At 45.0% G+C, this 13284-nt stretch overlaps 1 protein-coding gene across 1 annotated transcript in view; it reads left to right on the top strand.

Moving 5' to 3' along the window:
- Positions 1-13284, top strand: part of adamts17 (ADAM metallopeptidase with thrombospondin type 1 motif, 17) — a 207133-nt gene that overhangs the window by 31316 nt on the left and 162533 nt on the right. Inside the window, exons 5-7 of the mRNA XM_028823153.2 lie at positions 2005-2088; positions 3298-3455; positions 10391-10434. Coding sequence (XP_028678986.1) covers positions 2005-2088; positions 3298-3455; positions 10391-10434 — 286 coding nt within the window. The remainder of the gene's footprint in view (positions 1-2004; positions 2089-3297; positions 3456-10390; positions 10435-13284) is intronic.

Here is a 13284-nt window from a genome sequence, read left to right as displayed (position 1 = left end):
TGTGGCCAGCTCTTGGAAGAGTCGTGGTTTTTCCAAACGTCTTCCACTTAAGTATTATGGAGGCCACTGTGCTTTTAGGGACCTTCAATACTGCACATGTGTTCTTGTAGCCCTCCTCAGATCTCTGTGCCTCGACACAAAGCTGACTCTGAGCTCTGCGGGCACTTCCTTGGACCTCATGGCTGGGATTTTTCTCAGCTGTGGGACCATCAATACACAAGTGTGTGCCTTTCTACTCAGTCCAATCAATTGAATTGACCACAGGCGGACTCCAAACAAGGTGTACAAGCATCTCCGTAGTGCCTGAGCTCTCAGTTACTGTATATGTCCTTCTGGCTGTAAGAGGTGGGGCCAGGCAGATGGAAACCGGAAGTGACATCAGAGACGTTACAGCTGTCAATCATCCGGTCTGCAGAGAGTGGAATTGAACAGGCATTAGAACACAGCGCCAACCCCTGGAGTGGCGAGGAATTACAACCTCCGGAGCCCTTAAGCTGTCCCCTATGTGCACACGCGTGTGACAACATTTATGCAAAGTAACCTGTAAAGCAAGAATTTCAGTTGGCTTGATCATCTCTCTCACCACAGCCTTTCTCCTTTGATTAGAACAATCTGGAACAAAAACAGGCCTTTCAGCCCTAACAAAGCTTGCTAGTCCTATCCATTTAATTCTTCTACAATTCACGTCATGTCTAGTTTTGAAAATCCCTAAAGTCCAAAATGCTTGTTGAGTTTCCCTCTGTGGCCAGCTCTTTTTTCCAAACGTCTTCCATTTAAGGATTATGGAGGCCACTCTGCTCTTGGGGACCTTCAATGCTGCACATGTGTTCTTGTAGCCCTCCTCAGATCTCTGTGCTTTGACACAAAGCTGACTCTGAGCTCTGCAGGTACTTCCTTGGACCTTATGGCTGGGATTTTTCTCAGCTGTGGGACCAACAATACACAAGTGTGTGCCTTTCTACTTAGTCCAATCAAACCCCCTTTTGGGGACTGGCCATTGATAGTCCTCCCTGGGGGAAGTGGAGGTCCCCTTGGTGATTAGCTGCTGACAGTAGACCCCCTGTCCCCTTTGGGGACTGGCCATTGATAGTCCTCCCTGGGGGAGGTGGAGGTCCTCTTGGCGATTAGCTGCCGACAGTAGACCCCCTGTCCCCTTTGGAGATGCGCCATTGATAGTCCTCCCAGGGTATTTCCCTCAACAGTCACAGCATAGCAATGCCAGTTATTTAAACTGCCCATGCCACCCCATCGTGAGACACTTTGCCAACATTACGTGACCCTTTCCCATTGAATACAAATCTGCATGACCCAAAAGCAGACAACCCGCGACGTACCCGTAGTTAACACATTGGAGTACATTTAATTTTGGCCCACATAATCTTCCATTATCTAGGGTCCATTGTGTGAAGAAAACTTTCTAACATTTGTCCAAATTCTGCCCTTAAGAAGTTTCCCACCATGTCCTCGGTTGGAGAGAATCGCTTTTCTAGGCTAAAGATGTGTTGAAATGCAGAGCGTGTTATTTTGAACGTTACAAATTCACGCACATCTTTAACAAATTTAGCTCGAGCTGAAGAGTCCCGTCCAAGCCGTTCCTTTAAAAACGGGGCGTGAAGTCATCCAATCAGACAAGTACGCTGGCATCCTATCTGGTCTTGATTCCTGTGGTGGGCAGGCGCCAGCTAGCCAGTGGTCCCGGGTGGAGGGTCTGCCCTTTCCGATTGAGATCGCATTATTATGGCAGCCCACAGTATTTTCAGTAATTGTGACTTTGAATCCCAAACTCTTTTCTTCCTTCAGGACTTTAATCTTCTTTGGGGGCTCAAGAGCAGCTGCTTCTGCGGTTTCCTCTCCAGGTGTCGGGCAAGCGACTCCAAAGCTTTGCTGCTGCTTTTCTTGTGAAATCCGATCTGTCGTGTTTTGAGATCGCCCGCTTTGTTTACCTGTCCATGATGTGCTTTGAGCTGTGAGGCCTCAGCTGTTTCTTCTGGCTCGTTTTGACAGGTCTACAACATGTTCCACCATCAGAGCCTGGGCATCCGCGTCAACATCCGAGTGACCAAGTTGGTTCTTCTCCACAGCCGTCCAGTAAGTAAAAAAGAAAATTCAAGTCTCTAAAGTTGCTTGTGTCCAAACGCAGAAGCTTGGCCAGCTGTGTCGATTCTGGGTTCAAGAAGTTCACTTTTTACTTCATTCATTTTCTCAGTCTGCCATGAAGGTCAGTGGGGTAGGCTGGTTAAAACTGCACATCACAGCTCTGGGACGCTGCCTTGACCCCTTATCTACATGGGGTTAGCACATTATCTCCATGTTCCTCTCAGATTCTCCTTCAGGTGCTCTCGTTTATGTCATTGAGGAAACCTGAACATCTCCTCGAGATGAACAGCATATTAGGTTAACTGGCGATTCTAACTTGGTATATCAGGGAAGGACAGAGGAAAGCTGCCACTCTGAATCTGGGGGTCCAAGACGTGAGAGAGAAGGAGTTCAGTCTACTCAGTTAGGTGGCCACATGAGAATATGAAAGGGACAAGTAGGGCAGAGGCCACTTGGAGTGGGTCACATATTGCTCCATAGTGCCAGCAAAACCTTTGGTCTTGTTACATCACGGTAACTGAGCAAGAGGCCCCCTGGGGGTATCTTTAAAAAAAAAAAGTGCCTTCCCAGATAAGGCTCACTGCCAGGCAGCCTGACTACCTGCTCCAATAGCAGGCTTCGGCCTCCACCGGGCCCGAAGGGCTTTGGCTTCAGCTGTTTAATAAAGGGGCTGTTGGGGCATTGTGTTCTGTCATGAGGGGGGAACTGGACACTAACTGGTAAGAGGACTTTGTGTATGTGGGAGATTGTTTGTAATGCTTAAACGATGATTTGGATGTATGTGCAGAGTAGGAAGAGAGTACTGGGGGAGTAGTTGTGAGGTGAGTAATTAGTAAAAGTTTCTTTCTTGTGAAATTGTTGATTATTTATTAACTGTATATATTGATAGTTACTGACAATAGTAAAGTTTACTTTAAAATCTATCTATAATAAAATGCCTTTCTTGTCAATTTATCAAAATTTTCAATCTTGCCTACTACACTATCTATCTATCTATCTATCTATCTGGTCCTTGTTCCTCCTACTTCTTCTGACTTTCTAAAGCTTTGTATGGCTGATAACAATAAATAATTTAATAAAATGCCTTTCTTGTCAGTTTATCTAAATTTTCAATCTTGCCTACTACGCTATCTGTCTGTCCATCTATCTGTTATATAGTGCCTTTCAGTTCTATTTGCCTAATCTGTATCCATATCCTAGGAGAAGATAAAGATTGGCCACCACGGAGAGCGGTCCTTAGAGAGTTTCTGCCAGTGGCAGTACGAGGAGTATGGAGGAGCCCGTTACCTTGGCAACAACCACGTGCCTGGTGGGAAGGATGACACCCCCCCTGTGGACGCCGCTGTTTTTGTGACGAGGTAATTCTCCGGTGCCTAAGTGGTTTTAATTTTTGTTTTTGTAACCCAAGTCATCTAAATATTTGTTGGGTCCTTTCTAACAACTGAGGGCACAACTGCCAGTGTTTAATTTCATGAATGAACAGATGGAAAGGAAAAGAAAAGAAAAACAAAGAAACAAACAAACTCCCAGAGACGGTGGCCTAAAAAGACGTTCCTAGTAAAAGCCACCAAGTCATGTAAATTACTGCCACTGCTCTGGTTCATCAGCCTTTCCTAAAATTGTGTCAGTAAACATTGAAATGTTGGCCTGCTTAGTCGTCCTCGTTTCTTACATTCACGCCTTCACAATCCCCCTCAGTGCACGGGGGGCTTATGGGGGACGCATTCATTTTAGCGTAGTGCCCATTCGCTTGATCTCTCTAACATATTAAGCCCACTGTGTGTGTTTTTGCTTTATGCAGTTCCAATCTCAACAGACTTGGAGTTCATCCCACGTATCCCACTTTGTCAGGCTGCTTTGGAAGACCACCTTTTGACCCGGGGGGGGGGGGACCGGGGACCCTTCTTTTGATGTGTTTCCTTTTCCTGACAGGATGGGATTTTAATTGAGCCATCCTGATATTATTAATTGAATTGTCTCGTGGAGGGCACACTTTAAGGATCACCATTTTTAGTAGTGAGGTGGTTTTGACTTCTGCTAATATAACTTAATATGAAGCCCCCCAGTCCGTCTGAATTGGATAAGGCAGATTTGAGAATATTCATGTGGTTTAATCTGATGGTTTGGCTTCAGAAGCATTGAGCCCAACTCCGAACACGGCCCAGATGGGCACTGTGCCCACTGACCCACTCGATGACACTAATTTAAAGAATATCACTTATCTGAAGTTTGGGAGGAAACCCGTAGGACGGTTGAGAAATCTCAGGTGGGGGACACAGGGTGGGCACAGGCCGACTCCACAGCGTGACTGGGCTGAGTCGCCATACCGATGAGTGCCTGACCGTTTCACTTGTCATTTCATGTGTGAGCTCACAGTTGCAGGGTATGCCAGTTGGGCAAAACCTTTCTGATGGCCACGTCTCAAAAGTAAGCGCCTTCAAGACTGAGAGTGTTGCTCATCAGATCTTTTCTGCTAATCGTCTGCTTTCGTCTTCAGAGCTCCCTTGGCTCTTTCACTAAAACCCGTCGGACCTGTGATGTCAGGGATAGTTGTGGTCGTTGATTTCAGCCTGAGGTGTGATGGCTTGCTCACCTCTGCCCAGCTGCCCTGGTCAAATTAGAGGGCTTCACAGGGTGACAATTACAAAGCAGGTCCCAAATGAAACAGATGGCCCATCCGTCTCCAAAGAGATGAGCCTGCGACGTGGACGTCTCCCCTGTAATTTAGTGAGGCTTCTCTGGTATTTGGGTTTGACAGAAATAATTGGCAACTCAAAGGAAACTCTCTGGTGGTCTCAGGGCAACGGTCACCAAAGGGGACAGGACATATGATAGCTGAGGTTGGGTCCGGGCAGACCCTACAGTGTTGAAATGTGCTGAGTGACTTACGTGATTTAAAAGTCTGTCGGGCTCAAAAGGGCACGTGCTGGAGTAATCCGGAAAGAGTGAAGCGGGCACCCAAATTACCCACTGTGCCACATAACAATTGTTGCTGTGCCAAATGGCATATTCTATTATCTTGCTTTGTCCATATTTATTAATCCCGATTTAGGACATTTTCATCCAAATGAATGTTTTGTGCCTGTAATAAAATGCCTTTCTTGTCAATTTATCAAAATTTTCAGTCTTGCCTACTACGCTATCTGTCTATCTATCTGGTCCGTGTTCCTCCTGCCGCTCTTTCAAGCTTCTGACTTTCTAAAGGTTTGTATGGCTGATAACAATAAATAATTTAATAAAATGCCTTTCTTGTCCGTTTAACTCGGGTGGTCTCGGGGCAATGGTCACCAAAGGGGGCAGGATGTATGACAGCTGAGGTTGAGTCCGGGAAGACCCTACAGTGTTGAAATGTGCTGACCGACTTATGTGATTTAAAAGTCTGTCGGGCTCAGAAGGGCACGTGCTGGAGTAATCTGGAAAGAGTGAAGCGGGCACCCAAATTACCCACTGTGCCAAATGGCATATTCCATTAACTTGCTTTGTCCATATTTGTTATCCAGATTTGGGACTTTTTCATTCAAATGAATGTTTTGTGCCTGTGACACATTTTACATGTGGCAAAGGGGGCACACAGGGCATGAATAGGGTAGAGGATGTGAGACACCCCCCGACACTCTGTCACTCTTATGATTGCAGCGTACAAAATGACCAAAGTGGTGCCAATACAACCCTCCACTAGCTTTCCTACCTACTTCAACGGCAGGCTTCGGCCTACGCTGGGCCCAAAGGGCTGTTTAAAAAATATACGTACACTCATTGAGGCAATTCTTAGGACCACTGCACTAATCTAGGGGCCTCCATTTGCTCTCCAAACAGCCTCAGTTCTTGGTGGCGTGGGTTCCACAAGATTTCCTTTGAGCTTCTCCTCCATGTCGACATGATTGGCATTACCGAATTTCCGGCTGCACATTCACACTGCGAATCTCCAGTTCTATCACATTCCAAGGGTCTTCAATTGGATTCAGATCCAGTGACTGGCATGGCTACTGAAAAACCCTCCACTCCTGGTCATGTTCATGAAACCAGTTTGGGACGACTTCTGCTCTGCGTTTATCATGGTGGAAGTAGCCATTAGCATATGGGTAAAGTGCGGCCATGTTTGGATGGACGTGGACAGCAATAAGGCTCAGAGAGGTCGTGGTTTGGTATTAATGGACCTCCAAAGTGCACCAAGAAAACATTCCAGGGCACCACCATTCCAGATGTTGAGAGACGAGCAGCGTGTCTAACGATTACGGTGAGAATCACAAGACCCCAGAAGATTAGAGGAGATCAGGAGCAATCAAGAAGTCAGAAAGCACAAAACCAGCTGAGCACTTGGACCTCCTAGAAATCGTAAACTAACCCGCAGTGGCCGGGTGTGGGAACGACGGGTCATGCAAATGATAAATGTTGGGACACCAACCGGGTTGTCCCATGTAATTGAGCAAAGTCCTACAAAATCGTTTTGTATGAGTAGCCAGTCAGTCATTGTCCAACTCGCTGTATCCTGACACAGGGTCACAAGGGTCTGCTGGAGCACAGGGTGCAAGGCAGGAACAAACCCCACGCAGGGTGCCAGCCCTCCGCAGGGCACACACACACACCAAGCACAAACTAGGGACCTAACCTGCATGTCTTTGGACTGTGGGAGGAAACTGGAGTACCCGGAGGAAACCCACTCAACGGGGAGAACATGCAAAGTCCATGCAGGGAGGACCCGGAAAGTGAACCCAGGTCTCCTTACTGCGTGACAGCAGCTGTACCACTGTGCCACCATGCCGCCCTGTACGAGCAGCGCTTGGGTGAAACGATAAACAAGAGTGTATTCGGCTCTTAGATGCAGAATTTGGGGTCTTGTCACTGGAGCCCCACCCAGTCGGTTGCTCTGATTACAAAAGACCCCTCCTTTCTGGGTGGCCTGGCTTCTTATAGCAGACAAACCTGGAAGGGGTGGAGCTAAGTGCCCTCACTGGGTGGAGTTTCCCAGAGCTGTGAAGGAGGGAAGGAGAGGAGAATGTCAGTGACAGTGCCCCCTCTCGGCCCAGTGGGTTATTACATACCCAGTCAAGAGCTCCTCCGACGTGCATGCGTGATGCTACTGCTAACAAGAACTCAAATACAGAGTGCGCACCAAAGGATAACACACTTGAAAGTCGTCACGTCTTACAGGTAACGTGTGTGACGTCATGGCCGCCATGATCGATGGGGAGGGTCACATAACGCATCCCGAACGCATCATAAAAACAAGAAGGTGTAGCAAGAAACAGAAATAAAGATGGAGGATTGGAGCACTGAATGCCGATCAAAAAATGAAACTATGTCTTTACAGATGGGAGTCTCAGGCCAGATTGGCAGACAGGTGGCATCAGTGCCAGGTTATGATGAGGCAGAAAGGGACGGGTTCAGGCGCCTCACAACCTGGAAGTGACATTGTGTGTTGTCGGCTTGGGATTCTCTGGATCTGTAGAGAGAAGGAGAGAAGAGGCATCAGGAGGGAATGCCACCCGCTGACTCGGGGTGGAATTGCAAGTCAACAAGTCTTGATGTTGTATGCCAGGCAACGATAATTTAAATAAACTGCCCATAAAAATCAAAAAAGTTAAAAAGTGATTAGATAATGAAAATGGAACCTGACTTCCCAACAAGCTTCTTGTCATTTCGGATGTCGGTTTGTGCCTGTGGACTTACGTCTTGCAAATGGCAAAACTTGCGTGTGCCATTGGTGGTGCCCTCTTTGCCAGGCACACACATGTTTACACTTCTTCATGTGATTATCTATCTGAATCAGTCTATCTGAACCGTAGATGCTGAAGACTAACTAGGTAGCCCCGGGCAGCAGACCTGATCCAATTCTGGATGGGATGCCAGCTAAACCCCCTCTGTGGTGATCCATTTATAATGCAAAATGTCACAGAGAATACATTGAATGCTTTTTCCTGCCAGTTAATTGGCACAGGCATCTGAAAGCTGGCAGTCATCCCAAACTGTCATCTTGTAGGACTGACTCGAGTGACTTAGTGGAGCCCACAGATGAGCTTTTGGTTGATGTTGGAGGGGGAAAAGGGGTGGATTAGGAAATGCAGAAGAGCCGCCAAGGGACGTCTTTAATGACTTCCACTGGGACGGTTGTTTAGGGAAATACAAATTGATTCCATCTTTTTGACTATCATAAACATATTAAAGCTTGGTTAAAGATCACATTCCATCCCTGGGGTAAATAAGCTCATTTGTGCGGAATCAACAAGAAGGAGTGGCGTCTCTACAAGTCAAGTATTACACGCTCACGCTGCCTGGGCCTCCCCGGGGATCATGCTGATGGCGCGCTTCCACTTCTTATTAATTTGATTCTGTCAGCCAAGCCAATGGCAGTTTATTTAACTAAGTCTTTTTTTATTTATTCCCTTTTTTATTTTGTTCTTGGCTCTGAAGCGAGAATTAATTGGCAGCATGGAAAGTGTCACTATGATAAAGGGGGGGCATTCACGGCCATGAGAATGATGGCAAGATATCCACTGAAGAGTGCCCCTGGTGTTGAGGGGTCCATTCAGGACCCTCCAAGTGTAGTGAGAAGGTGTTTGATGACCTTTAATAAAATTAGTCTATAATACCTGTATAACTGAGTCAAACGTTTAACACATGTTGATGATGGGGGAACAAGTTCTAAAAATCCTGCGTTACAGTCAGAATTGCTATAACTCAGGTGGAAAATTGCTGTCTGTCCACCTTAATAAAAGGACATTGCCTGCGTGTCTGTCCGTGTGTCCATCCAGTTGCTATGTCTCTTTCATTCCAACATATGGTGCATCACAACTGTTTTCAGTAATAAAATGGAATGCATTCGTCATTCCAACTGATGGCGCATCACAACCGTTTTTAGTAATAAAATAAATTGCATTGGTCATTCCAACAGATGGCGCATCACAAACATTAACACTATGTTTATGAATCCCACCTTAAGTGACATATAGCAGTGACATTCATTGCATTTGTCATTCCAACAGAGGGAGCATCACAACCGTTTTTAGTAATAAAATGCATTGCGTTTGTCATTCCAACAGATGGCACATCACAAACATTAACACTGCTTTTATGAATCCCATCTCAAATGGCATATAACAGTGACATCCATTGCATTTGTCATTCCAGCAGATGGCGCATCGCAAACATTTGTAGTAATGCATTTTACTACTATAAATATTTGTGATGCGCCATCTGTTGGAATGAAGAATACCAAGCATTTTATTGCTATAAATATTTGTAATGCACCATCTGTTGGAATGCAAAATGCAATGCATTTTATTACTACATGCATTAGAAAATATACTCCAACAGATGGAGCTCTGCAAACATTAACACTGTGGTCTATATTGATCATTTAGATTTCAGCCCATTTTTGATAGGTAGCCCAGCTAGTCAGTTATTAAACCCGCTTAATCTGGTTCAGGGGGGCGGCATACTCTTGAATTATTTCTATTAATTTTTAATGCTTTTAATCCAGTTTAGAATGCTTGCATAGATACATCAAATCTAGGATGGTGTGCAACTCCTGAATTATTCCTATTCACTATTCCAATTCAGTTGAGGGTCCTGGGGTGCTGTGTTCACATGTACTGTAGTTAAGAATGGTGGGCTACTCCACCTGTATTTATTAATTATTAACACTTCTTATGCAGTTCAGCACGCCTCGGTGCTCTGTTCACATATATGTTGTATTAAAATGAGCACAGTCAGCACAATGAGTTGGGCACCATGCCAATAAACACTATTTATCAAAGTACAAACAAAAGGGAAAAAAAGCACAAATAAGGGTGCAAATCAATGGCATGTACGTGAAACGAGTGGTCTTGAAAATTAGTGCTTCTGAGTAGGAGCTCTGTTTCCCTGAGTCACCACTCCAAACTGAACGCCCACTTCTGGTAGCCATTGTGCATTTATTGGGACTTCCCAGAAGGGGCAGAGCTTCTGTACAGGTATGGGGGGGCCTGTGAAGGTACCTTGCAATGGGTCGACATGTCCTCTGACCCCGAGCCCGATGCTGTAGGGAGAGGCTTTGGCTTCCGCAACAAGTGGCATCAGCAGATGGGTTATGAGACCATGTAGGCATCCCAAATGGGGGGTCCTACTCCTAAATGCTTTACCTTCAATCTGTTTTCTCTCTTGTTTGCTTATGCATGTCAGTTCATCTTATGATAAATTTCAGGGCTGATACAATATGTGCCAGGGTGGCTTATGGATGGCGGCTTTTTGACGTTGGTTCGCCTTACCACTACTTATCTTTACATTTGGCATTTCCTTTCTTTTCCTTTCTCAGGACAGACTTCTGCGTTCACAAAGATGAGCCATGTGATACAGTGGGTAAGTGCTGTCATTGTCTGTCTCTGTCCTCACGTGGGTGACCTGCCAGCTGGATGTGTCCTGGGCAAAAACTCGTCCTACTAAAAGGGTGGCATGAGAATTAGGGGTGACATGGGAAATGGCATTAAATCTGGAAAGGAGAGTGTGAAATGTGAAAGAATCAGAGATAATGTCTGGGGTTGAATAAAGGACACGTGCAATAGCATTGTGTATGGGGTGACATTAAAGGACAGGATGGGGCATTGCTCCTTGAATATGTAGCTGGAAGATTAAACTCTGTGTGGGCGGCATTTATGGGGCCATTAATTATCTATCTATCTAATCCTATCCTACCCTATATAATACCTTTCTTGTTAATCTCTCTCAATTTTTAATCTTGCCTACTACACCATCTATCTATTTATCTATCCATCCATCTATCCATCCATCCATTCTATCCTATCCAATAGGATTCTTGTTAATCTTGTTAATCTTTCTTGTTAATCTATCTAAATTTTTAATCTTGCCTACTACACCATCTATCTATCATAAAATGCTTTGTCAATTTATGCACATTTTTAATCTTGCCTACTACACCATCTATCTATTTATCTATCCATCCATCCATTCTATCCTATATAATACCTTTCTTGTTAATCTATCTAAATTTTTAATCTTGCCTACTAATCTATCTATCTATCTATCTATCAATCAATCATGTGGTAACTTTCTGGTGCCAGTGTAGATCACAAGTAAGCAAGCAAACACTTATCATTCTTATTTTGTTTTATATTTGGTGTCTGTGGGGTTTTCTGACGCAACCTTTCAAAGTTCAGAATGCGCTCTATATGTTGTTACGTACATACTGTGGATTCTGAAAGTATGGAGACCCCTTCACTTCCTGCACACTTTATTGTGTAGTAGATTTCTTTGTAAATGGTTACATTTGCCATTTTTACCCATCAATCTGCACTCAATAACCCACAATGACAAAGTGAAGATGTCTTTTCAGTCAGGTTAGCAAATTTATTAGACATCAGAATCCTCCCATGTTTTTCGTTTTTCCACCCCACTCTTTCATTGAACGACACAAACGTATTCTTCCTAACATTGACACACACGTCTTTCTCAGACCCACTTAATCCAATTAAGCCTCGGGTGGGTGCAGGACACAAACCCTCACTGGATGGGATGCCAAGTCAGCCAGAGGGCTCATACCCCCTCACAGGGCCAACTGAGAAAAGCCCATCCAGATGTGGGGAGAACACACAAGCGCCACACCATCGGGCCCTTCAGCACTGCATGACCGAGCTCTCCCCGCTTTCAAAGAAGCTTTTCCACTTCAGATTATGTAATCTTGGAAGGCGTCCATTGCCATCTGTGATTTATTTTGCTGGAGCTCCTAAGAATAGGCTGGAGATCATTTCTTTAACCACAAAATATACAGCTGTTGCTTCAAGTCTGTTCTCAGCCATATAAACCGCTAATTTACAGGCAGGTTGATGCCTACTTGCTTGTAATTTTGTGTTTTTTTTTTTTTTTGCTCTCGTGTGCCGAATATTTTGGTTGGGATTTCTCTGAAAGGGCTTGGCCGAGTTTGGGTCAGACTGGCATCGCTCAAAGAGCCGAGATGTTCCAAAAAAAAAAAAGAAAAAAAAAAAAAGAGAGATATTTAAGGTGGACCGGAAAGATGTTAGATTTAAGGTGGAATTTTCTAAATGCCAGTAGTCGTCGTATCGTCATACGCCCAGAAGATACTTTATTATTAGGCTTTGTGTTTCAAAAACTCTCTTTGTTACTCCAGTCTGTGATTGAGCGACATGTGGTCCTGCACAGAAAATGTAATATTTATAAAATAATCAGCTGGAGCCAATCCTGGCAAACGTCTGGCGTGAGGCAGGAACAATCCATAGGTGGGACACCAGCACAGCACAAAGTAAATGCGCACACACACACACACACACACACACACACACACACACACATTGACCAATTAAGCATCATCAGTAAGGGTGAGGGTGTAATGGAGTAAGATGTAGAGGACAGGAAATATGGAAAAAGATGATCCATTGTGGCCACCCCTAATGAGAGCAACCAACAGAAGAAGAAGAAGAATTAGGGTTCGGTTAACCTGCATGTCTTTGGACTAAGGTGTAGGTGATGGACTAGAAATCTACTGGGGGTCTCTCCCTGCAGGCTCAGATCCTAACAAAACTGGGTGCCTCTTTTGACAAACCACTCTGAAAAAACTAAGAGAGTTTCATCAGACACAGCAACATTTCAAGGGGAGCGTGGTCCATTTAAGATGGTGCCCAAATCTGCTATTCTGAGGGGGGTGATACCTAGTGTTAGGCATTTTACTGCACACCCTTAGAATTGAGCAGATTCAGGAAACGTCTCCAGTAGCAGAAGAAACTGCTCAAGTGGTCCTCCTGGAGGGGGGAAAACCTTAACAACAGAAAACAGTCCATCCAGTCTTAGGATAAGACTGGACTCCATCTTAGATCCTTAGTAGGTGGGCCAATGGGAGAATACGTCTTAGATTGTTCAGATTGACAGCAAATCATCGGCATACAAGTCCTGTAACCAATTAAAGGCACAGCAACAAGAAATTAGGAGCCCTGTGAGATCCTCTTACCTTCTCATGGTATGGAGCGGATAGTTGGACGATGCATTTACTACAAAAATTGATGAGACACAAAAGCCCCAAAATGGCAATGTGGAACTTAGAGGCAAGAAGGCTACAACTCCAGGACCAAAGCCAATGTCGAAGCCAGCAGGACCAAAGGGAAGCAAGAAAAATGAAGTGCAAACCAAGCCACATCTCTATGGCCTGATCCAATCTCAAGCCTTCAAGGCCATAAGGGTGAG

This window comes from Erpetoichthys calabaricus, chromosome 17, assembly GCF_900747795.2.
Source record: "Erpetoichthys calabaricus chromosome 17, fErpCal1.3, whole genome shotgun sequence".
Taxonomy (NCBI): domain Eukaryota; kingdom Metazoa; phylum Chordata; class Cladistia; order Polypteriformes; family Polypteridae; genus Erpetoichthys; species Erpetoichthys calabaricus.
This window is presented reverse-complemented; position numbering and strand designations above follow the sequence as displayed.